The 28000-nt window shown below is 37.7% G+C and overlaps 1 protein-coding gene across 1 annotated transcript; it reads left to right on the top strand.

The window, feature by feature from the left end:
• The first annotated feature begins 38 nt into the window (after nucleotides 1-38).
• LOC139146018 (mucin-22-like) lies at nucleotides 39-27361 on the top strand. The gene is made up of 7 exons (XM_070717466.1): nucleotides 39-492; nucleotides 942-959; nucleotides 1610-1930; nucleotides 2362-2838; nucleotides 21650-22048; nucleotides 24236-24619; nucleotides 24757-27361. Exons 1-7 carry the CDS (start codon nucleotides 39-41, stop codon nucleotides 25680-25682), a joined length of 2979 nt encoding a protein of 992 aa, XP_070573567.1. The 3' UTR covers nucleotides 25683-27361.
• The last annotated feature ends 639 nt before the right edge of the window (nucleotides 27362-28000 follow it).

The raw sequence follows: 28000 nt of genomic DNA, 5'->3' as shown, positions 1-28000 counted from the left end.
GAGACCTAAAATCCTAAAATAAATGAAAGTGTGTCGCAATGATTTACAACACCAATGAACACAATTATTATACAATTACAGAATGTAAGCCAGCCGAATACGCTTATCACCTCAACTGCATTGCAGTTTTCAACGAAGTAAGTGTTAGTCGAGTAAACGCCTACATGAGCTGCACTTCCCCGGGCCAAGACACGCAATACGATTCGCTAGTATTGGTAGAAGACGGTCAGAAACAGTCTTTTCTCGAGGAGATACTAGCGCAGTACGATGGTGACTTTTGGATCTCCTTAGCACGGTACCAGCCATTCTATGGTTTGCCGTGGAGAATGGGTACGCACAGGTGGGACCTACAACAAGATTACACAAACTTTGCAGCAGGGAAGCCTGACGGCAGTGGTGACTGTATCGCCGTGATAAGTTCCTCGTCCTACCAATGGCACGATAGAAATTGCACCGATAGTATCGGATACATTTGCCAACGCTTTGATCGAGGTAAATCATATTAAAACGAATTCTTGCATTTCTTATTGTGTTTATTATTCATGAAATCTTAAATTCTAATACTTATGGATTATACCCAACAGAAACGAATGATCCTGCATTTGCATATCGTATTACTCTAACATGCAGGAATGGCAAACCACGTTTTGAACGAACATGTTCGCCTCTTTCATAGATATGTCAGAAATACATGCTAGTGGCGTTGACTTTTCAATTTTTCACGACTTTGAGATTTGTACTTCAAACAGCCATGACTGAGATCGACTGTATAGTACTGTATGCATCATTTGAATATTTAAATCCTGCATTCTTCACAAATGTAAATACTAATTGATTCCAAAATTCTTACAATTTACCTGTCATATCAACATTTGTTCAATTCAATTTATAAAATTTGTACTAATGACTAATAATTTTCTTCATTTTCTTGCAACATTCAGATTTAATCGGAGTTGGAGGTAGGAGTGCTTTCCCACGCAGTAGTTTGAAGCGTCTTCGATCGTAGGGCGATTTTCATGCCATGGTTACATACAATATTACTCTTCGGAGGCGAATGGAAGGGTTTGCGGGCATCACTTCAAATCACCATCTCTCACCTTTTTTGGAAAACAATCCCTGGAGACCAAAAGTTTGATAAAGTTTTTCTCTCTCATTCCTTCCCTTGCCCTATGGTACTCTCTGCACCTTGTACCTTTATTCAAAGCACAACAATATTTCTAAAGGGCTTTACGCTAAAGGGCTTTATAACCACATTTTATGTAATATTTTAATAGCAGCATCGCACTAGTCAGGGACAAGAAACTACTTTTAATCTGTGTGATATCAGAGTAATCAATCTGCTTAACCTTGACCTCTGACCACGAAAACAAATTCCCATCGCAATTTTGTACATAAACCCCATTTTCCCACAAATCAAACAATCATTCATTTGTAATGCTGCTTCGCTGATCCTCCATAAGTGAAAGACATTTCTCGTTTTTTGAAAAATAAATACTTTTCTTAGTTTCTAATGAAAGCCTAATGAAAGCCTGTTATGCCGAAGGAAAAGCAAAGACATTTATCAGTATTCATAGTCAAACTATGGTGTTTGCACGTTACCTTCGTACAGATTGCGGCGATGGTACCTACAGTCTCGACGGCCATTGCTACCGTTTATCTGAAAACACGGACAACTGGCCTGACGCCAGCGACAAGTGTGAGGCAGATGGTGGATATCTAGTGATCGTGGATAACACAGCGGAGAGCCACTTCCTCAAAGATCTGGCTGAAAACATTTGGATTGGGTTGTCCAGTTATTCTGGAAGTTTTCAGTGGGTGGATGGCTTGAGTATGGAGGACAGGTTAACTGACTGGTTCATGGGCCTATTATTTACTCCAGCCCAGCCCGATTATGTTGGCGTCGCCTGTGCTAGGATTTCCAGTGCCTTTGGTTGGTTTGATGAACCCTGCACGACACAAAATAAATACGTATGCGAATTCCAAGGTATTGTATTGCTTTACTTACCTTTCATACCTATAAAAAAGTGAGGAAATTCAAATTTTTACGAATGTGTAAAAAGTATTTTCAGAGCAAACTTTATAAAGGATTCGTCATTTAGTCGATTTTTAGTAGTGTTATACTCGTTCAATTCCTGTTAAAACGCCTAGACCACAGAAGACAAGACAGTTGACAAAGATTGGAAATCCACGCCATTGTTCAATAATGCACGAAGCTTAGATTCAGATTTGTATCGCACATTTATTTGACTGTTTTTTCACTGTCTTTGTAATATCAGCGGAACGGATATACTGGTTATATTAATTAACATTCACAAGTAAATAGGTAGTTTGTTATCTGCATTGACTCGTCCATCTTTGCAGAAAACAATGCGGCAACGACGGCAACGTCTGCTCGGGCTAGCGTCGTTCAAACCATCGTGTCAGAGCCTGCAATCCCCACCTCGGTCCTAACCACGGTGACCACAACCACTATTGGGACAGAACTGCAAGAAGCAACAGAGATATTGCCTACCACTAAAGTTGAACGCTCAACCTCCATCGATGAGCTTACCACGACGACACCACCGTTGCCAACGGAAACGCCTGCCGACCATACTGCATTATCAGTCCAATTGTTTTCCTCTGAAGGACCAAGATCATCGATTGTCAAGAACTCATCAAGCACTACACTTTGGAACAATGGACTAGAAGACGGCTCTACAACTGTTGAATACAACAATACTCAAAATATCCAAAAGTCGGACAAGGTCATCGCCAGTTCTCCTTTTGTATACACTACAACCATTACGACGTCAGAAGAATCCTATGAAGTCGGAGCATTCCTAGGAATGACAGAAAGTGCAGTTGTGGTATTTTCAATGTGGCTCGGCTGTTCAGTTTTGCTTGTAGGTCTGTGCGTTGTATTGGATCTAATCAATATCTTCGTGAAAAATCTGAAGAAATTGTAATCTTCATTAAAGGCATTCTCATTCACTGTTAAAAGATGAAGAAGATGCAGTTATAGTTCAACATCTTACTTCTCATACGTGTTTACTTCCTTTGTTCAATAAAATAGAAGTTTAAAGAATTCAATTTTATCAAGTCATCAGAAAATGAATACATTTGCATAAGTGTGGCGTTCTGTAATCTTACACTGCATTTCAAAGATATGCTGTACCTTAGAGTTCATTGATTAATGATTTTCGCTAATCGTGTAAAAATATCATCTGCAGATTGCTTTCATAATTATTTTGAGCTGAACCGAAAATAAGTTGGCAAAGTGATTGAAAAACATGCATAATGCACATTGTGTGACGGATTACGGAAGATTTGCATTTCAACACTTGCTACTGATATCCAACATCGGATTTAGATAAATATAGTCACAATATTTATGGACATGTCATATATTGTATTATACAAGCTTGACCTATTATATCGGACGTCTTTCGGTTGCCATATCCGTTTTATAACGAGCAAGAAGCAAGAAGAACAACGGCAACAATAGCAGTGGCATCACCTACAATAACAACAACAACAACAACCACAACAACATCAACATCAACATCAACATCAACATCAACACCAATAACAACAATGTAATAACGATAATAATTTCATTTGAATGACAACAATCACCAGTCATTAAAAATTTCTGGTGGAAGCAAATCACATTTACGTTCTATCATTATCAAGTCGATAATTTTTCGTAGACACTGAAGTTACAGCTCACAAAAGTTATTGTCCCGCTGGGCATCAACATCGGTGAAGTCAATGTATGTATTATCCAACCAACATAACATATTAATGGCTTTAGAAGGGCCGCTTTAAAATGCGGGTGACAATATGTGTCTTAAAAATATTTAACACATTTCTTTTATGGGTTTGAGAGTCGTGTTGTCAGTTTTAGATTAGTGCAAGGTTGTTCAAGCAATACTGGATTCGCCTAACTGATTTGTATTCAATGGTGTACAGTCAGCTATGCATGGGTGTACTTTTTATCAGACAGTTACAAAGGCATGCATGAAAAAAGCTGTGGATAGTCAATAATGATAATGTACACAACCATTGCTGCCCCGGCGCAATATTTGATTAAGGTTGCAATGAAAACTGAGCAGTGGCGGCGCTCTAACATGGAGATTGAGCTTGCGTACAGATCCGACGTATCAAATGTTTATCATTGCCAGATATGTAGTTTCAAATTCGCAAACACTAACGTTTGACAAAGTGCACGCCACATGGATCCAAGAAAGAATAGCATAAATGTGCATTTGGCAACAAATCCAAGAATTGATGGTATCTCTAACGCTATATGCAGTTTTATTATCAGTAAAAAACTCTAAGGTTTTAACGCTGGTTAGTTCTGAACATTCTCGTCACGCCTCGTTTTCATAAATAAACCTGTTTTTCACATAACAAATCGTTCATAACTAGAGTTCATCTCGACTATTGCGACACTAGGTGATCTGAGATTGCTTAATTAAAGCCAGTAGGTTTATCCGTAAGTTGGATGAACACCAGAGCGTCATTGGAACAACAAAAGAATAAGAAAGGGCGACCTTTCTCATATGCGTATTTACGAAAATTATATAATACATAACTACGCTATTTTGAAAAGCCGTAATATGCCTCGGCCCATTCGGATAAAATGAAAATAAAATCCAGTCAGAGAAAATTAAATGACGAAAACACGATTGATTTTAAATTAATCTAGTCCATAATAATTAGAAGTCCCTCTTTAAGTTTCATAAGAGGGGAAAGAGAAAGAAATACAATCAAGCACTCAGGTTTACATACCCGTGAATTGCAAGGCGTGTCTGTTAAAAGTTTCTATAAAAATACAATTTTCCAACATGACTAAGAGTGTTTCGTTACTGTGTTTCGATTCGAGCTTCGTAGCGACGCAAGAAAAAAACTTATTCGGATACAGACATGACAAAAGAAATAGCACAAACCAGTAAACCGTTTTATGATTTCTTCTTCCGTCCTGCCGGGGGCAAGCTTACTAGCCCAATCTCTAAGCAGTGCACTCAAACAAGTCAAGAACTTTTTACCGGGTGAATTGGCACAAAAAAGGGCACATGAATATCAGCAATGAAACAATGTGTGTGGAGCAACCGCTATGCCTTAAGAATATTCAAATTACAGCCTCATATAATGCCATTCCAAAGTAACGCTTGGGTGCGGTGCAGCCAGAGGTAAATTGGGATGGAAAGCCAGCATAAGCGACAAACAATCCAATAACAACAGGTTTTTGTGTATAACAATTGACAGTTAGTCAGATAAAAAACAATTACAGAGTAAGTGATTATCTGTTGTTGGCCTCGATATTCCTGGTTTTCCTCTTGACGTCCGGCATTTAAGATTCCTCATGATTGATCAATTATTCGTTTTTGAGTTTAAGTTCGACCCATGACGTCAACTCCTCCAAGGAAGATAATCGAACTCATACTTAACATTTGAACGACTGCGTCATATCAGATGGCCTGACCATATTGATCGCAAATTAACTATTTTTTATTTAAATCATGCTGAAATACTCGCGCGCGGACTTTGTGATGTGACTTTATGCACAGCTACTAAAAGTAGCTTTGTACTAGGCTGAGAGGTTTATGTAACGAGTGCAGTTCTGTTCAGTGGCATTTGGTGACCTTACTGATCCCATTAATTTGTCAAAAATTAAACAAAACTAGGAAAGCAAGTAAATGATTTTTCGAGGGAAACGAAATAATCCGGCGCGCACAAGATACTGTCTTGTAATCAGAAGATGTCTCTCTTGCGCAGAAGAAACTATCGCAAGGAACCTTCTTGAATTCTTGTGAGATTATTGTATATTATTGTCTTGACACTTGTCCTTCATGTGCTTTCATCACTCAGTACCTATGTAATTCAAAAAAAGAAGTTCTTAGATGTTATAGATACTTACCTTGGTTAAGTATTATCTTCAAGACATTCATGATCAAAAGCAGAGTCAAACCTTGCCGATCAGGGCAGTAAAGCCATGAAAATTATTTCTATAGTTGAGTAATTAGTTGGTAATTTCCCAAAGAACTGTCATGTTCAACTGTTCGATTCTGTGATACTTCCTTTTTGTTGCAATGGCGCTGGATAGCTTTTTCAGTTTTTTAATGTTCTTGAAAGGGTTCAGTGAAAAATCTGTGTATCAAGTTTATTGGCGTTACAAGCAACACAACTACTGGAGCTGTACTTAGTGAATGTGGTCGGCTGTCCATATTCGTAACAACCTTAAAACGTTGTGTCAACTTTTGGTTGAAGATTCCAGAAATGCCTCGGAGCATCTCATGCGTATCTTATGCTGATAAAGCTTGATTTGGACCAGAGAATTACCTTTCATTTCAATGTAACTATTCAAGTGTGCCTTGTATGGAGCCTTATATTTTCGTACTTTCGAAGCACATATTAGAACGCTACACTTGATATTATAACTTGCTTGTAGTCCAACTCTGCTCTCTGATCGGCAGATATGGTGTACTAGCTGCTACAATTACTTGTCTGAAATTTACGCATAGCGAAGCGCTCCCGGTAGCTTGAATTTTGTTTTGCGAAACTAATTTGTTAAAACATAATACAAGATTTGATTAACAACTGACGTATGTTGTCCCCAAAATGTTCAAATGTCCCCAAAAATCAAGGGTAGGGGACAGAGTGCTCCTGGTTTAAAATTCCTGACTGCAACACTGATTAATTATACCATTTTCTCTTAAATTGTCCTTTTAATAAGGAGCTAAGAAAAGAGTATCTGCAGCCCTACCCCCAGACTGAAGGCAACTGAGTAGAGTTTTTACAGTCTTCTACAGTCTATATTATGTTATTTTATCTATGTAAATTTGTTTATTTTCCAAAGAAAAAAATAATTTGTAGACTATATATCTAAAAACTCATATAGGACTTTATGATTTTTCTTTGTGTGTGTTTGTGCCTTCATGAATGTTGTGTTCCATAGTCACAATGTGCTTTAGGGAGGGAAATAATAACCTTTATTAATTTTATAGGAAACAAATACACCTCTAAAAAATGTATTTCTTTCAAATTTTGACGAGCCCTTGTCATGCGCCAGGTAAATGCATTTCTTCACCCTCACTTGTTGATAACAATTACACAAAGTAAACTGCTCATGATACTGAAATAATTATGTCATGTTGTTCTGAAAATGACAAGCATAGTTTTGAGTTTGAGTAATCTCAGAAGTATTGAACAGAGAGAATAGTCTTCTACACAATGGTTGCATCCTGAGTGATATGATCAAAACACCAAGTGTTTCTGCTTTGCATCGAAAACTGCTGCGGTTCCTTTTAGTCCAGTGTCCGGGAAGCAATCTTCAACCGACTGTGTAAATCAATTTTCTATGTAAAATGACGATTGAAATGTATTGTTGCGACTATTGAACACTTTAAATTCGGGAAATTGCTGGTTCCTATTAAACACAAAGACATTTTACACCCCATTGTGGTTCAAAAGCATGGAAAGTGTGTTCAAGGATTTTCGTTCTTTTCTTTGCCCCTGGCCCTCCTTTCAGTCTCGTTGATAGCAACGCTCAAAATATAAAATCGTCGATGTCAGGATGTAGATATTTCTTTACAATCGTGAAAATAGGCATTCATTGTCAGATGTATACAAGTACACATTTCATTTCAGAGATCTGTGTTTAGGGTGGCAAGAAAAACCGCGGTAAAGACCTGCAAAATTAGAGTCAAGGAGATTTCGCTGACTTCGAGACATTTCAATTTCGAATTTGGCTAGCAAAAGGCCAGAGGGACTTGTTACCTTTTATTTTAGTTTAAAATTTAGGAAACGGATGTTCATTGGAGGCATAGACGGACTAGGCATCTACGCTGATCTCTGAAGTAGAACGCGCCTCTGGGACAGATAGTCGGACTCACAAATTTATACAATTCTCTTCTGATCTACCATTTGTGGAGGTTCATTTTAAAGCTCTTGGAGAAAGAAATACTTTCACCGTCTTAGTTTTTATCGAAAATCCAAGATTTAATGCAATATTTGACTTAGGCTGCGACGAAAACAGAAAGTGACGGTAACATGGACATGGAGCTTCCGTGCAGATCCGAATTAGGAAATGTTTGTCATTGCAACGTCGTTCCAAATTCGCAAACACTTTGACAAAGTGCACGCCACAAACAAACCAAGAAAGAATAGCACATGGACTTTTGGCAATAAATCAAAGAAATGATGCCATCTCTCAAACGCTGTCTGCAGTATTTTTGTCAGTAAACTACTCTCTAGTTTAAACGTGGGTTAACAGTAAGCTCTGAAAATTCTGGTCATGGCTATATAGTTGAACCATGTTTTGCCTCGTTTTCTTAAATATACCTGTGACAAATAGTTCACTACCAGAGTTCACACCGACTATCGGGATACTAAGAGATCTGACAGTAATTTTAACAGAACGTTTACCCGTAAATGGGATGAAAAACAACAACTAAATAAGAAATTGGCAAAACGTTTATGCGTACCAGTTTAAAGGGGAAATTTACCTTGGAAATTTATTTGGAATATTTTTTGATATACTTTATATATAAAATCCACTGGTTTAGACCGTATAAGTGCACCCTTTTTAAAGATTGGAGCCAATCAGATTACTCCAAGCCTCACAGTACTTTTTAACTATGCAATTACATCAAGTTCCTTTCCACAACAATGGAAACCTGCAAAAGTAACACCTTTATTCAAAAAAGGTGCAATCGATAATGTCTCAAACTACAGACCGATTTCAGTTTTACCTGTTCTTTCTAAGCTATTGGAAAGACATGTTCACACCCATTTTTATGATTTTCTGTCTTGTCACAACTTATTGTCCAACAATCAATCGGGTTTTCGTAAGCTTCATTCCTGTCAAACAGCTCTTACTTACCTTACAAATTTATGGTATCAAGAAATTGACAAAGGCAACCTTATTGGGCTTTTGTTGATAGACTTCAGGAAGGTATTTGACCTTGTTAATCACAATATATTGCTGCGAAAACTGAAACTTTACGGGTGTTCCGACAAAACTCTTCATTTCCTTACATAATATTTAACAAATAGATCCCAGTCAGTTAGCTTCAATGGGACCTTTAGTGACGCTCTTCCAATTAGTGTTGGAGTCCCTCAGGGCTCCATTCTCGGTCCTCTTTTCTTCCTGCTTTTTATTAATGATCTCCACCTAGCTTTAGACGATTAAGAAATCAATATGTATGCTGACGACACAGCGGCACAGGCGGTTGGCCACAATATCCAAGAACTTGAAACTAAGCTAAATGGTGACATGGCATCCATTTTGAGCTGGTGTTGTAACAATAACATGTGTCTAAATATAGAAAAGACCAAGGTGATGGTCTTTGGAACCTCCCAAAAAAAATCTAGAACAGGCAAATGTATAAACGTTGTTTGTAATGACGAGCAGCTTGAATGTGTTAAGCAAGAAAACCTTTTAGGTCTGTCAATTGATGATACTTTGACCTGGGATAAACATGTCAGTAAAGTATGTGGTAAAGTTGCTTTAAGCTTTTACAGTTAAAGCGTATACGATCATTTTTAACTAAGAAAGCAATGTTGACGTTTTATGATTGTTTCATTTTACCTCATTTTGATTATTGTTCGAACATATGGGGTCATTGTTCAACCACTCTTTTATCTCGTATAGAAAGACAGCAGAAAACTGTTGCTAGAGTGATTTTAGATCAAGATTTTAATACTCCAAGTTATGTTTTATTTAAATCCTTAAGGTAGTTGCCAATTCGTGAAAGAGTTCCATACAATGAACCAGTCTTAATGTACAAAGTTCTGAATAACCTTGCTCCTGATTATCTTAAGACGTTTTTAGAGGTGTAAAGCAGATCCACGGACGTAACACAAGGTCTGCAAACAGAGAAGATCTGTATATTCCAGGGCATAGAACCCAATTTTTCAAAAGAAGTTTTATGTACAACGGGGTTAAAATATGGAATACTTTGCCTGGAGAGATCAAACCTAGCTCTTCACATCTATCATTCAAAAGAAATTGCAAGTGCCATTTTTTTAAATAGATGGGTTAATCTTACTGTTTTTAGATTGTTTTACTTGTAGCGTTTTTACATTTTTCTTCAGTATAAAGTTTTCTTCCTGAATTATTTTTTTAATGTAAATATTGTAAATGTTGTTATACTCGACTCTGTGTGAGAAGAGCCTCCGGCTCAACAGTTTATCGAGTTTAAATAAAGTCTAATAATAAAAATAAAAATAATAATAATAATAATAATAATAATAATAATAATAATAATAATTAAACTGATATGATCATTGAAAGGCTTTCGAGTCGATTTTATTCACTTTCACTCACTGGCTAATAAACAGCGGTGCACTAAAATGCCGGAAGTGACGTCGTAAACTTGGTCATTGAAGCAGTCGACGTGTGCAACTGCAAGCTTTTTGACTTATAGAATGGCTACAGAATATAGGGGCCAAGCACTCGGTGTCGATGTTTAAGTCGAGTAGAAATAAAGCTTTATGTGAATACAACTTTGAGAAGGACTGCTTTTAGCGAAAGTTGCAAGCCCAACTACTGAACTACAAGCCTAAAAGAAACTGTCCGGGGCATATCCAGCCCCAAGTACGTCGCTTGTACCATGGAGGTAGCAAGACTGCTACCTCCATGCTTGTATAAGCCTTATGGGACTGTTCGTATGCTCAGGCACTAGAAACGGAACGCTTTAGACAGGACCGCCGGTTCGAGACTAATCATGGCTATATCAGGGGGTTCTGTAACACATTAAAAATGCTCGCACTTTTAGAATTAATGTCGATCTCTTTACATCATTGGCATTACTTCAGCGTCGGCATGATTTCACAGCAATTGCAGACGCACCACATGCATGATTGCTCGCCGGGAGGAATTTGAACTTCTTCATCGGAGCTAGAAAAGTCACTATCCGAACTCGAGTCGCTGCAACTTTCTGACGATGTCAGTCTTTTATCATCGATTGCTCCTTCAGGTTTGAAGTTACTGGCGATTATTTTCGCCATTATGATTTTCAGTCGAGCGCTGAGGTTTGCGTACCTGTACACGTCCTCTATTTGGCGTAGAAGAGCTTCGCTGTAAGTGACCTCGCTTTGAAGTCGCTGAGTACAAGACGACGAGCAAGTTTAATACGTCACTTCCGGTTCCCGTGCGTTCAGCTTGTGGCCAATGGGCTTATACGCGCGTGAAAGTGAGTGAAACCAACGTTATTTTGTTTATTTTTCACTAAATAACAACTTGGTTACCTAAGAAAGGCTGGGTAAATTTCCCCTTTGAGAAAAAACTGTATGTAAGAAGAGTGATATTTTGAAAAGCCGTAGTGTGCCTTGGAATATAAAGGCAAATTAAATGAAACCATGGCAAAACTGAATTAATGGTCATGACCATTAATTCATTTCTGCGATTGTTTTTATTGATCATGTCTAAAACCGGGGTCGAATATATGCATGATCACCCATTCATTCAGTATCTGTCAAACAATATAAGTAGTATCTTTCATCAAACACAATTCATGAAAAATGGCCGACTTTGTCCCTTTAATCAACTAAAAAAATAATAGTCTAGGTTAAGTGATTATCAGTTGTTTGCCAAGGTTATTTCTGGTTTTACGCACATCATCTGGCATTTACAGTTCCTAACGGTTGACTAATTATTTGTTTCTTCTTGAGTTTAACTAGTCCTATTTCATAAGTCAGGTCCATGACATGTGTACCAACATCAGTGATTGCTTCATCTGGTAATTTAAGGTCCATTTGCGTTAAGCTGATTGGTTGGACCTCATGCATTAGGTCTCATTACTATATATTATTCACTTTACAGCTTCCTGATTGGTTAATGTGTAGGTCCGGTCCTCCAGTGTTCACTGCCTCATTATGCAATGTCCCACGTGCTTCCTGGCTACCTCTGAAGTAATACGTTATTCGTGATGTTCACGGATCGGCCGAAAGCTACAACGAAAAATGCCCGACAAACCTTCATGCGTTTAATTTTCATGTTTTTACTTATCCCTGTCCCTTTATGCATTACAGGCATGTTGGCTCGTTGTTTTCCAATTGTTGGTTATGTACAAAGTTCACGCTTTTCATTTTCATTTTGATTTGACGGGGGCATTGGCCGCATCGATATTCGGTATGAGCACCTTTCTTCATATACTGGGATCGAGCTGCGACCACGTGCAGGCATCATCCAACAGTACATTGGACATTGCATAATGAGGCAGTGAACACTGGAGGACCGGACCTACACATTAACCCATCAGGAAGCTGTAAATTGAATAATACATAATTATGAAACCTAACACATGAGTCCCTCCAATGACTGCTCCGAAGGTGGACCTTAGAGAAGCGGATTAACCAATCAGAACATGCAGTACATGTGTGTAGGACGTGTAATGTAGGTCATTTTGAAAAAGGACTACTTCGACTCATGACGTCAACTCCTCCAAGGAAGATAATCGAACTCATACTGGATTATTCAAATAACATATGCGTCATATCAGATGGCCGTACCATATTGATCGCAAAATTACATTCGAAAAATTATGCTGAAATACTTGCACGGTGAATCCGTGATTCGACTTTATGCACAGCTACTAAAAGTATGTTTTTACTAGGCTTAGAGATTCATATGACTAGTGCAATTTTGTTCAGAGGCATTTGCCAACCTTATCTGTCTTCCTAATTTGTCAAAAATCGAATAGTTTGATCACGTTGCACCATCCTGGGAAAGCAAGTAAATGATACTTTCGAGGAAAAAGAAATGATGATGCGCGCACAAGATACTATCTTGATAGTCTATCGTGCGCAGAAGAAACTACCACGAGGAACTCACTTAAATTTCTGTGAGATTATTTTATATTATTGCCGTGAAACTTGTCCCTTATGTGCTTTCGTTTATGGTACCTTTGTAATTCAAAAATAGAAGTTCCTACATATTAAAGATACCTTGGTTAAGTATTATCTTCAAGAAATTCATGATCAAAAGCAGAGTCAAACCTTGCGGATCAAGCCAGCAAAGCCATGAAATCATTTCGATAGCTACGTAAAGAGTTGGTAATTTCCCAATGAACTGTTCTATTTTGTGATTCTTAATTTTTGGGTGTAATGGCTCTGAAATCTAGCGTTTCTAGTTTTTTTATATGTTCTTGAAAAGATTCAGAGAAAAATCTGTGTATCAGATTTATTGGCGTAACAAGCAACACAACTGCTTGAACTGTACTTAGTGAATGTGGTTGGCTGCCCACATTCGTAACAACCTTAAAACGTTGTGTCAACTTTTGGTTGAAGCTTCCAGAAATGCTTAGGAGCATTTCGTGCATATCTTAGGCTGATTAAGCTTGATTTGGACTAGAGCATTACCTCTCATTACATAACTAGAAAATACATTCAAGTGTGATGGCTTTCGAAGGTCTCCAATACCACAATATTGATTTATAAATAGAGTATGTATATTCTGTAGTTAGGGAGAAACCATTTTGTCTTAAATTGTCCTTTTAATAAGAAGCTAAGAAAAGAATACCAGCCGCCCTACTTCCAGACTGATAACAACTGTGTAGGGTTTTACAGTCTTCTACAGTCTATACATTCTGATATGCTATTTCATCCATGTAAATTTCTTTATTTACCAAAGGAAAAAATAATTTGTTGACCTATATATCTAAAAAAACATAAAGGGCTTAATTTTCTTTGTATGTGTTTGTGCCAACATTAATGTTGTGTTCCATAGTAATAATTTGCTTTTAGACATATATTAGGAAGGGAATACATAACTTTTTATTAATTTTATTGACAAAAATTCCTCTCTAAAACACTCATATTCCATTCACAGTTTGACGATTGCTTGTCATGCACCAACTAAATGCTTTTCTGTACCCTCATTAATTTACAAAATGACATATGATACTGAAATAATGATGTCATGTTGTTCTGAAAATGAAGGGCATATTTTGAGTTTGAGTAATCTCTCAAGTATTGAACAGTGAGAATAGTCGTCTACACAATGGTTGCATCCTGAGTGGTATGATCAAAACACCATCAAGTGTTTGTGCTGGTGTACTAGCTGCTCCAATTACTTGTCTGAAATTTACTCATAGTGAAGCGCTGCCGGTAGCTTGAATTTTGTTTTGTGAAACTGATTTTTTAAAACATAATACAAAATTTGATCAACAACTGACGTATGTTGTCCCCAAACTGTTCAAAATGTTCCCAAAAATAAAGGGTGGGGGGACAGAGTGTCCCCTGGTTTAAAATTCGCGACTGCAATACTGGTTAATACCATTTTCTTTTTAATTGTCCTTTTAATAAGGAGCTAAGAAAAGAGTATATGCAGCCCTACCCCCAGACTGAAGACAACTGTGTAGAGTTTGACAGTCTGCTACAGTCTATACATTCTGATATTTTATTTCATCTATGTAAATTTGTTTATGTTCCAAAAGAGGATATAATTTGCAGACCTATATATCTACAAAACCATAGAGGACTTTTATGATTTTCCTTTTTGTGTGTTTGTGCCAACATTAATGTTGTTAATTTGCTTTCAGACTTGTATTAGCAAGGGATAACATAACCTTGATTTATTTCATAGGACAAAAATTCCTCTCTGAAACACTCATATTCCATTAAAATTTTGACGATCGCTTGTCATGCACCATTTCTGTACTCTCACTTGTTGATAAAAAATGGCAGATGATACTGAAATAATTATGTCATGTTGTTCTGAAAATGACAGGCATATTTTCGAGTTTGAGTAATCTCACAAGTATTGAACAATGAGAATAGTCGTCTACACAATGGTTGCATCCTGAGCGATCTGCTTTTCACCAAAAACTGCTGCGGTTCCTTTGACAGTCTAGTGAGCGGGAAGCAATCTTCAGCTGACTGTGTTAATCAATTTTCTATGTAAAGTGACGATTGGAATGCATTGTCGCGACTATCGAATAGTTTAAATTCGGGAAATTGCTGGTTCCTTTTCAAAACAATTACATTTTACACCCCATTGTGGTTCAAAAGCGTGGAAAGTGTATTCAATCATTTTTGTTCTTTGCTTTGTATTTCTACCATTCTCTTTTCTTTATCCTTCCTTTATCAGTATTTATTTATTCAGCTTTGACATAAAGTCAGGATGAGTCGCACAGGTGACTAACACCTATACAAAAGCAACCCTCCACAAAAACACACATGTAACAAGTTACACATACAGAATTAAAAACAGAAAAGACAAGCGCAGAATAAAACAGTCATAAAAAAATACAAGAAATTTCAAAACAGAACAAAACAAAACAGAGAAATTAACAGAGACGGCAATTTTTACAGTGGCACTTTCCCACCCAAGTACAAGTGTTATCAGGATAAAAATTATTGTTTAACAAACCCGTGTAATGTTTTAATAAAATAGACTTGTATGACCTAACACTTGTTGAAGATTTGCCATGAAAGGGCATAACACTACTCGAGTAAAAAGCTCTGTTAAAAAACGAGTAACGAAAACATTCAGTTTTAAAAAATGGCATCTTCATGGAAGTGTCATCAGGAGATTTAAATGTGACAAACTGGCTTAAATTTAAGTCATACATTGTATAGTTGACAGCAACGCTCAAGTATAAAATCGTCAATGTCCGGATGAAGATTTTCTTTACAATCGTGAAAATAGGCATTCATTGTCAAATATATACAAATACACATTTCATTTCAAGATCTATGTTTAGGGTACCAAAAAGAACCGCGGTAAAGACCTGCAAAATTAGAGTAAAGGAGATGTCGCTGACTTCGAGACGTTTCAATTTCGATTTTGGCTAACAAAAGGCCGGAGGGACTTGTTACCTTAATTTAAAATTTAGCAAAGGCATTTCCATTGGAGGCATAGACAGACTAGGCATCTACAGTGATCTTTAAGCTGAAAATGTTAAATACAATGAGAGAGATTCGATAGTTAGGAGACTGCTGGACACCCTGTTTGGAAAGATATCGAAATCCAGGCTTCTCTTCGATTGGAAGTGTTGCCTTTCTTCTTACGTTGTGAATGTTTACAACCTAAAATCCCGGGGACTCACGAGAAGTGGCAAAACCGTGAGGACTGGGCTGTGACTGTCAACAAAAGGCAACTGATCAACTGAGCAATTGTATTAAAAGAAAAACAAGTGCCCACAGAAACATTGACGTATTTAGATGCTGCACAGTGACTGTATGTAGAATAACAAATTATCAATGCTGATTTTAGCATTAAGGTCACAATAGCGTAATGTTTCCATGGTAACTATTCAAAGCAAAATTCTTGTCGATCTTCAAGTTTATTTCCTGACGCTGCCTTGCATTTTGATAACCTGTTCGAACACAGAATTCATTGATCGAAAATGTTTAATTTCCTCACTCCAATTGAAATTCAGAAAATTACCATACGGAGAACGGCCTTTGAAATTCCGAACATTTCGACCAACGTTCCTTTGTTACCAAAAACATGCTAAATTTGTTCAGAAGGCTTGTGCATGCGAATCATACTTGGTTTAATTGAATCCTAGCCTCTTTGAAGATTGATTTCAATATTGATGGACATAAAAATTAGCCACGGAAATGGAAAAAAGCCTATGAAAACCTTTTCTTGAATCTCTTCGACAGTTGATCGATCAGAGCGTGCAGGCTGTATAGAGCAGTAATGACTTGATCATATCGACTGGTATTCAAGATTTCGCACCAAGGATCAAACAGCACAAAGCTTAAGTGCCTTCTTACGTGAGTCTGCGTTGTTCGAAAATTTGATTTCCGCCATTCTTAAATTAGTGAAAGAGCGACGCAGGTTCCTTTTATGTTGATTATACTTGCTGCCGGAGGTCTGGATGCAATATCACGGGAGAGAACCATGTATTTCGTGCAATGTATCCTCCTTCTTTGCTCTTTCGTGGCGTTGACTTTGGCAGGTAGGTAGATAATAATCCCAACGTCAATTTATTTATCTGTTTGTACACTACTCCTTTATATACTACAATGTTAATAATTTTGTTTCACAACTTGCTAGAATATCTTTTTAAATGACAAATGCGACTCCGTTTGTAGGTTTTCCACCATAATATCAAATATCGTTTTTAGATTTATGGACAAATTCCGGGTGAGAAAGGATTGTGGTTCTGCCAGACTTGATCAGAAGCATTTTAATCGTCAAATATCACCACATTTTGGCGTCTGAGAAGAAATAAGTGACGATGCAAACTTATGCAGCTTAAAGTGCTCTAAATTTAGATAGTAAACTTCTATCTTGCCGACCGTCACGATGCCAAGTTTTACGATAATATTTTAGTCCAAGTCTTACCCGAAGAATTGCTTTTGCACATGTTCTTTTTCATCCTCCCACTAATATTTATGTACAACGTATTATGAGGTCAGGTAAATGTGGAACAAAACGACCATAAATCATTTAGTTGTTCTATCACAAAGCACCATGCTGCATTTCAGAGGATTTGACTGGTACTCAGTAATGGTACTGGCATGGTTTGTCATATTCCAATGTTGTTACACTATTTCAAAAGGGGAAAAACATCACGCATTTCCCAGAAAAGCTCTTTCAGTCTTTTCCGTGTCACTGAACACAGCAAGGAGCAGTCAGATTGAACCCTTGGAATAATAAAAGATTTCGAAATGTGCATGCAATTGTATAAATCAAACTCGTCAATATAGCGGAATTTTAATTTTCGTGACACAATTACTCGACCTGTATCTTGTGTGAATGACAAATTTCCCCGTTATTTTCGAAGTATCTACGGTATAACAATTGTACGATTGGATTAATTTAGGTGTCGGCTTGTAAGCAATTAATTCGCAACGGTTGTCATATTTCGATGTGAAAACATTACTATTTCCTTTGGATAAATAAGAAGGCCAATATTTATCACAAGAGTGAAACGGAAATTCGAACTCAATAACAAACCAACTTATCAACCAACCAACGTACCAACCAACCAACCAACTGTCTATCTAATTGTATATTTTTTGGCAGAGGGGATCGAGCTTGGGCATACAAAGGAACGTATACTTTTCATGTCATCTGTTTTAGTAGCGCTACAGGAAGCATAAATACAATTACATACACAATTTTAGTTGAAATTATGACAGACTGAGTCCCGATAAAACTTTCATCACGTGTACATGTTTTGATCAGTGTCATAAGAAGTCTGTATATTTCTTTTGTGAGAAGCATTCTCAAGTGTTGTTCTATTGTGTGGTTTCCACACATCACAATCCTACGTTGGCGAAATTGAACGGGCTCAAATGAAATTTATAAAATGTTTCTGTTTTAAAAAAGGGCTGAAATACAATGCTGATAATTACTGCAATCAATGTTGTTATTTCAATCTTATCCATCACTTCATGCGACGTCATATCTTAAACGTTGTATTGTTATGGCGCAGTGTCCGGACATAACAAACAATTTCCACTTTCATGCCCCCTTCCCCTCCCTTCCGCGAGGCATTTCACGTCTTCGAATTTATTCAGAGTTCCCAATCGTGTCAACCTGCCAAAGTAATCCTTTCTATCTTCGGTGATGTCTCTTTCAAATAGTGTTTATTGTTTCGATATCGATCCTTTTCTCAAGTTTAAGTGTTTTAAAACCACAGTCTCCACTATTCTTTTATCTCTTGCTGAAAAGCTAATCTCATGGATTGTATGTTATGCATTTACTGTGTTTTTCATTTGCTGACCGTACCCTATTTGGTTATTTAACTTTGTCTTGTAGTTGAACTTGTTCCTGTTCGTTTTATTCTATGTCTATCTATTTCCACCAAGGTGCAGGCACACATTAAAATTGCTATGTCTCAAAAAGTGTATGATGCTCACATATTTCTTAGTAAATGCAGATTATTTCGACACTGAAATATTGAGTAATATTCCTCAAACCAATTCATTCCCTAAATGTACTAACACACTTCAACTTAAAAGTAGCATGGAGACTTATGACGCATTGAAAAAAGTAAATAAAATGCAAAGTAATAAATGTAAGTGTGAATTACAATTTAAGACATCCTTATCATCATCATCATCATCATCATCATCATCATCATCATCATCGATCTTCCAATACTTTGACCAAACCAGGTTTCCATGTAGTGCAAGCGATATATTCAAAATGCACGCGTTACGACCTTCAGTCCGCAGAAAGCGAGTAAAATGTATTCTCTCTCAAATATGAACCAGCGTGTAATCAATGAGAGAACATTTTAGAAATATGGCCAATACAATTCTCATCAGTTTAATATTATATGAAATAATGGTCTCAAGAAAAAAAGTGGCGCATTGGGATCACATGGATTCGAAGCTAATGTTTATCTGATTGGTTATATTTGGTGCATTAACTGAATACTTTGTCGTTAGAATAAACGCCATTTCTATGAAGAACAGCCATGCTGTCTTAGAGCGCAGAAATTCGAACTTGCCTGAGGTCGCTATGTGACCTGTCAATTGTAGTACAGTTGCTCTTTCGCTACCAAATCTTAACCCAGGATATAAAGTGAAAGGATCCGTGTATGTCATGAATATATTCACTCTTTTCTAACATGCCTGGCTGTGTCGACCATCTTTTACCATTTTTACTTGCATATTACGTGATATGAGTGATATGACCGTTAGTTTAAGGATCGCCCATCTTCAACGAAGAGTTGGTTCAGAATAGAGCGGAATGACCGTGTCCTAGACATTGTTAGTTGTAATAGCTAATCTTATGAAGACCAATCAATATCGAGCAGACTGATGTAGCAAACTCGTTACATGTATTTTACAGTGTCACATAGTTTGTTCGACATATTTGAAAACGCATCTATGAGTCGAGCTCTTCAATGAAGTTCATTGAACATGTAAATTAAGGATTAATTGGCAAAGCTTGCTATTGTATTTTTTATTGTATTTGTTGTACATTGCCAAGTTCAACATATCCTTATGCCTGAAGTAATTTATTTTGCAAGACTGTCCTCATCTTGCCATTGAAATATTTTACTTTGTGTTAGAGTGAACAATATCAAACACAAACTTTCTGTTTTGTTTCCAAAAAGTTTCATTAGCTGATCTTAGAAATGGTGCTTGATAGTTTTTCATCAAAAACATCAATAACCTATTAGCATCGCTACTTCATATTACAAAGCAAAACTTTACCAATGTAATTGCATTGTGCAGCGTAGTTTGATGCGATTGTAAATGACAGGAATGAAAGAGTACGTCATTTTGCACTTTACCGATCTTTTTCTAAATGATGAGTAATGTTTTTGTGCATATTTTCTACAAAAACATCATATTTTTACTTTGCAAATACACAGTGCATTTCTGTAAATCAAAAGATACAAAGCATCAGGACTCGCTGCTAAGTAATGTCGTTTGCCACTTTTTACATAAACTTTATCTGTTAGCCCAAGGGTTTGCATTGTGGTATAACTTTCGGGAGGCAAAATGTAAAGTTGCCAGGGTCAGCAATTAAAAAAGTATACATCAGAATTTGTTATTAGTTCACCATTATTATAAAAGCTACATCCCGATTAATATTTGTCAATGTGTCTTCATTACTATGCATTTATTGCTGGCAAAAACTTCTGAAAATTTGATGGCGAATTTTTGAGAGTTAAAACCGATAGTTGCGACATTATACGAGGGAGAGAATCTGTGACTAGGTTAATTGATTTACGTCTACCGTGACGGTCTATTTGTATTGCTACTACTCGCGTTTTATGATTAATATTTGTTTCGAAGAGGTTTAGCTATTTTTGAAAATGTCACAGTGGTAATGGTCCCATTTGATTAATCGTCGGTGACATTCATTTTGCTAATGTCGTTTAATGGATCACATACATCTCCTTCGTGCAAAAGTCCTTCGAAACCAACGATTAACTAGTTACATGTTCAAATACACGAATGTGAACTGCCCCTGAAGGCGAGGTCGGTGTGCAGATAATAAGCATCTTGTTGGTATATGACTGTGCAGCCATCTGTATACATGGGGTATGTGATTGTTAAACCTGCATGTATTAGCAACTCAGATACTGATTAGCTCTACTTTGCCGAATAGTAAGTCAAACATATTGCATATGATCTTCAATATACATCCTCATTTCTTCTAGCACAGTTTCCAATTTTGGGTATATTTCTATGCCTAGCGTTTAGATCGCTCACGACCGTCGCACCATTGCATCCCGGACGACATGTCACAGAAAGTACAAGTTCCATAATACTGTACTATAGCTGCAATACGGTAGCTAGAGATTTTGCCTTGGGTTTTGGGTTGGATGGCAAAACCTTGAGCTGCTGCACTGCAGCAAAGTGTACTGCCGCACGCACAATACATGTATTGCAGTACATGATGTCCTCTTATGAAAGCTATTTCCCGTGAATGTCACTTTCGTAAAAGACAGATATTATTAAAATGCTTTTGAAGTACTTTTTGTTTACAATATATTTACTATTCGGGGAATTCAAGGTCAGTGGGAGAGATCTTAACACTCTGAATGGCGCGGAGATTGCAACTATATTTTCACCATCATGCACGTTCTTTTGCACTTGCAAATGTGGTGAGCGCCAGCATGAACCCTGATTTCGCATCAATAGCCTAACATCGGCCATCTGAGCACGACGTCACTATGAGCAATATGTACCCCTCAGGCTTGGCTTTGATTTGTGATTTTTATACTTGCAGATTGTGCAACTGGTGAATACTCGTACGACTCTCACTGTATCAAGGTCATCGAAACTCCGACTCTGCGCTACTCGGATGCTTCGAACGCCTGTAATAGCTTTGGGTCTGCCCCGTTTTGGGCATCCCTCGTTAATGTAGAGGATGCTGCCAAACAGGCTTTCCTCGAAGGAATATTATCCTCGTATTCTAGTGACATTTGGATCGATTTGGAGTACAGTGATTTGATGAGTGAATGGCGAATGGGATATCGGGAATGGGATCTTTTAATTGACTACACGAATTTTGACACAAACAGACCTGACGGAACTGGCGACTGCGTCGCCATAGCAAGGGGCGCATCATATAGGTGGCAAGACAGGTACTGCGAAGACCTCAACGGATATGCCTGTGAATATGAGGGTGAGATGATAGTTTAAAAGACATACATAGTCTACATTGAAGTATATTTTACATACTAAAGCCTCATATGAAATAAAAGGTCACATCCATAACATTAGACTGAGCAAATACAACAGCTGTGTGCATATATTCAACAGAAAAATTGATGGAGGGCATATGTCAGGTATGAGAAGGTGCCCATGACATTGGTTCAATTCAAATTTTATCACCTAATGCGCAATTCCCTCATTAATTGTCATTTATGCAAATTATTAATGAGCGCTGTTTAACTATGTCAATTAACTTACAACGAGTCATTATAAATGGAGACATTTGGCAAAAATTTAGCATTATGTAAATTCTATTTTCTGACGTCACGATGTAATGTCACCAACAGAACTCAAGAACTATATTTTTCAGTAGTAAGATTAACAAATGAATGCCGTGCTCGTTTGGTGAACATTATTACTATGACCATATCTGGAATGCCTCTTCTGTGCTTATCTTTTGATTAGATGTCATGGGCTGTGAAAATAATTGTGTTATTGAAAGAAACGTAATATTCTTGGTTTCGGCAAGACGTTCGTGAGGCTATCAAGAAATTGCACTGCGAAACACTGTAGTTCAGCTTGTAATATTGCTTCAATTTCTTTTTCCTTCAACACATACCATCGAAGACACAACATATTCAGGAGGTGAGTACCCTTAGCTAAAACCATAAGTAAATGTGTTTGTGAGTTTAGTCATGTATTTCTGAGGGGAATATCACTACAGTCCTTCAGCTATCCTTGGCCTCAAGTACATCTAATGCACCTTTTAAGTTATGTTGTAATGTTCTAAGATAGGTCACACATTGATTGTCACTGGCTTTGTAAATCTTTGCCGATATTCCATTAAATGTCCTTCCTCAAAAAAAAATTGCAAATCTTTCCAAACTGGCCGGGTCGTAATTGGGCACCATTTTTACTTCAGGTGTTTGCTCATACTCTATGCATTGTTCTTTTTATGCCAAATTCATGTAAATATTAACTTCGATTGTACTGACTTGTGACGTAGAAGTCTTACTGAAATATTCACATGTCCACCGAGAGGGCGCGTTTAATCTGCATAAAAACAATATGGCGTCTTTAACAAGCAGATGTTGGGTCATTCCTGGTGTACTTACAGGTGTTGACACGAAAGATGAAAATTAAAGAGATAAACTACAATCCTTGTTGATGTCGCCCATGTCTTCCATATCGAAGAAGACCGATAATGCACTATCCTGTTGTTTTGTGACAACCTTTTGTTTTGCTCATCGCCACATGACCTTGTTAAAGGCACATGAGCTGCAACTTTTGACATCATTTCAATTATTTTATATTAAGATTAAAACTAGTTTATAGAAATGTTCTTACTCAGCGATGTTTACTCAAGTATAATTATCCACTGAGTGGGACTGTATGGAGAGGTTTCAGTAAGACAAATAATAAACAGGTGCACACCCAAATATGGCCGTCTCCATGCAACTGCAAGATAAAAAGCGTAAATGACCAATGGACACAATTGAATCCTTACAAATACAACTTGCAGCAACCGACTGAAAGGACGGGAAAGGGATTCACTCCATTTGGACAAAATAATTTCCGTTTTTCACCTAATATGGCAAGATTTTGAAAATGGCGGGAAATTTAAAATGAACAAAAATCTGCCTCAAGCAAATGTTGTTGAGGCATAGTTTATAAATTTATCGTTCATTTTGTAGATTGCAATGCATATCTGAGGATATTGGAGGTACCTTGAGGTAGGACAAATTTCGCAGAGTTGCAGCTCATGGGCCTTTAAAGATGGCGGGGAAAGGGTCTGGCACAAAGGCACAAAATGTCGATCTGACTGTAGTCAGCATGTCTCATCATGAGCTTTCTATAGATTATGGCACAGGAGATTTTTGTCTCATAGTTTGTCCAACTTTAAGAGTTGAAATCATTGATTTGCGCGTTACCAGCCCACACCTGAATCACCACAATATTATCTTCTGATTGATAACGTTTACTCATTTGATGCAAGAGACAAAGTTCAAAATGTAGTACACAACAATCGCTATCGTCATGAATTGCTTAGAACAGTTTTCCATAACATCAAGTTACGTAGTACTCCACCAACCAAGATGTTGAACAAGTTACGTTATATTATCCATGTTAACTCGTCGCTCAAATTTGCAATTAACAGGTTGCCCTTCAGGATTTGTAACGTACGCCAACAGTGAAAGCTGCTATCGCGAATCTGGTTACAGCGACACCTGGGAAAATGCCAAAAGTAATTGTTCAGCGGAGGGAGGCTGGCTGGTGATTATTGACGACGATGAAGAAAACCAGTTTGTTGATGATATGGTGTTCATGCAGAACGTATGGATCGGCCTATCCAGTCACACTGGCAGCTTCAAATGGGTCGATGGTGAACCTGTAGAAAATGGTTTCACGGACTGGAGTACAGGCGGCTGGGGGTCGTCAGCCCAGCCAGATTTAGTTGGAACTGCATGCACGGTGATATACTTTGGTTCCTGGAGTGACGAGCCATGCACGAGTTTGGACCGCTTTGTGTGTGAATTTCCAGGTACACCTTCGCTATATTTTGCATTAAGCCGTAATTGAGTGCTTATCGAATATACCAGTCTTCTCAAATTACCCTTTCAGTTACTTATAGGAGATTGATAGAATTTCTTAATATATTTCTCTGTGATGTGTTTGCAGGAAATTTTACACTTTCGACAGCACATGTGCAAACTACTGATATAACAATTAGCACTACCGCTCCGCTTACGTCAACTCCATCGACATCAACCATAATCCAAACAACTGTTAGTGAGGCCGTTACTACTACATCAGAAACTACAATATCAGCTATCACTCTGGAACCGACAACTGGCAATGAAGCTAGTACGACACACGAGCCCACAACAGCGATGTCAACGACTACGACTGTTAGTGAGGCCGTTACTACTACATCAGAAACTACAATATCAGCTATCACTCTGGAACCAACAACTGGCAATGAAGCTAGTACGACACACGAGCCCACAACAGCGATGTCAACGACTACGACTATACCTACTACACCATCAGACTCAACTTTGGGGCCTACAACGCAAACTTTGTCAGGCGCCTTTCAAACGTCAATTACTGACGTCGCCATGACGTCACCAACTATAGAGCAAGCAACCACAGAAGGAGTGACAACAACAACACCACTAACAACGGCTAGAGATGGCACCAGTAGGGTACCAACTACAAACGTTACGCCCTCAAATACGTCAGAAAATACACACAACACAATAGCAACAAGAACGGAGACAATTTCGTCAGAATCAAACACATCTTCACCAGCAAGCAACATGACAACAGATTCGGCAACGCAAGTGGCAAGCAACGGCAGCATCGAAACACAATCGGAACAAGACAACGAAACGTCATCACGCCCGATACCAGAAGTCACAACCGAAGAATTGTCCACCGATAATGGCGATGCCTCCATTGCCTTTCTTGGCATGAAGACAGACGCGATGATCGTATTTTCCCTTTGGCTTGGTCTCTCTATCCTTTTGGTCGGTTTCTGTGTCGTTATAGACTGCTTCTATCTTGGAGTTAAACTTTGTCATGCTGGGAAATACAAAACTTAGTCGTTCACTATGTCTGAGCTTATGTTAATACATTTGTGTTTGTTTTTTCCTTGCTGGCTGGTAGGTTTTCAAAAATTCAAGGATGGCAAACAAAGAATTTCATGTAAGTGACCTTTCAAAAAATTGTCAACAAGAAGCCCGGATTCTCCACCACACAAATCATGAACAAAGACATTAACTTTGAATGCGTATAGAAACTATGTATGTCACTTGGGCTGCTGTCGGATAATGAGAATGATTACATGGTTCATATATTTTGCGTTGGGTTGACATGGTTGCATCACTTGGTTGATTGGACGTCCAGGATATATGATGTCCACGGGAGCATATAGTTGCGTAATGTCGCTTTCGTATGTATACGCTAGTTTTAAACCTTCCGTAGAAAGAAGCGACACATGAAGTTCTTTAAATCGACCCATTTGCACGCATGTGGCCATATTATTTCACAAATTTGCTGTCAGTTATTCGTATTTACAGTATGATTGGCATATCTAATATATTTTAACATTTACAGTTGATGTCATATTTACACATCAAAACTTATGTAGTATAATATAGAAGTATTAGTTCTTGATTTTGAGACAATCTATCAAGCTAGTGAGATTTTAATGATTTGAAATTTTATCAGGCAGATTTGCCAACAGGGGCCGATGACTTGTTTTTTTAAACTCTGGACTGGTTTATGGATTTTAGGGTGGATGTATTGACTGTTTAGCGAATATCAAGTCGGGTGTAGACTAGTTTGATTAAGTGAAATGATTAGAAAATTTAATAGGAGTGTGATCCGGAGTTAAAGCATAAATTTGCGTGAATATTGTAAAGATTGTTAGATAAACTTTTAACGTAACGACTCTCTGCTATACATATGTTCTCCGCACTGCTGTGATGTTATGTTCACTGTTGACTGATACCCGCTAAGCTTTGCAATAGGTTAGGACATTATAGGGGCATTGACAACACGAAAACGTGGGGCAAATTGAAATTTTAAACGTGCCACATGAACAGTCTCCATGAAAACTTCTGTGCCTTAATTACATTATTGTATTGCAAGCAAAATTAAACTTTTATAGCATTCTTTGTTTGTGAATACGGAAGAGTCATTTTATCACATAGCTGATGCGTTTTTGCGAGAAGAAATGTAATTTCCAGATTTTATATGAGACCGCAAATTGTACCACAACATGACATGCTGTTTGAAGATAAAAGTTAAACCATGCTGTCGGGATACGGTTACATTGACAGATGTATATCTATACACATTCTGACGTCATTAACGCGAGTGTGGATATTGATTTATTGAGTCTGAAGTGTAGTCACATTACCCCGGGATAGAGAATGCTGTTGTTTTTTTCGTATCGTGCTAGCTAATGTTACACGAACGTCGAATCAACATGCTCAAAGATAACTTTCTTATAATCGTCATATTTCATCGTTTAGATCTCCTCCACGCATGGCACCAAGTGTTCGAATCTGTGCACTATTCTGATCATTTCGCAACCGATCTTTAGGGTTCATAAACATTTTGACATTAAATGACCTACTTTGCCATCGTTACTCTTTCCACCTGTTCGGAATAATGCAGGACTAATTGCAGTGTGAAGAATGTCACTCTATATGTTTATTCTAGCGAGTATAGTACCCTCGCGTACATTCATTATATTACCGTATTCAATGTTTATACAGTGCCCGCTATTGAGTGATTTATTATTGATCTATTCGCAGTTGTAATTATAGCAGAAATGGAAATTTATGTTGAATATATTAATATAAAGTGCTGACCAGTCCATGGTTACATCTGTTGTAATCAAACCTTAATTGCAATGCTGCTGCATTGCTATGTAGGCATTAATGCCGGAGCGAAGAACAAAGTGACGGATTCCGAGCGACATTGTCCGTACCAGCTCTGTCTATATATCACTTTATCTATCTTTACCTCCTGTCTGGCATGTCTATTCGCCTATCGTTACGTGTCTCCTATCTGGTTCTAGCTATCTCTTTGTCATTCTCTGTCCTCGTGTACCCTTCTATCTTTCTCTGTGTTTCTCTTAATGTGTATCCCTGTCCCAATCTCCCTCCCTCCATCTGTACCGCAAGAACCTTCTGAAAGACTTTGTCTCTTAGTTCATCAGAGAATTTGACTTGGAATAAATCCTCAGCGTGTATAATCTATCCTGTATGCAAATCGTATATATATGTATTAATTATACGTATGAGTCAGAGATGGTTTGACCTTGCCTTCAAGACAAGGCAACGATGGAGAGTTACGTCAGTGTCATCTCACCATTTTAGTATTACGTATGACAAATGCAAAACAACAA

This window comes from Ptychodera flava, chromosome 12 (assembly GCF_041260155.1).
Source record: "Ptychodera flava strain L36383 chromosome 12, AS_Pfla_20210202, whole genome shotgun sequence".
In the NCBI taxonomy this organism is placed as follows: Eukaryota; Metazoa; Hemichordata; class Enteropneusta; family Ptychoderidae; genus Ptychodera; species Ptychodera flava.
Note: the sequence above shows the minus strand (reverse complement) of the source record. Positions and strands in the feature narration are given on the sequence as shown.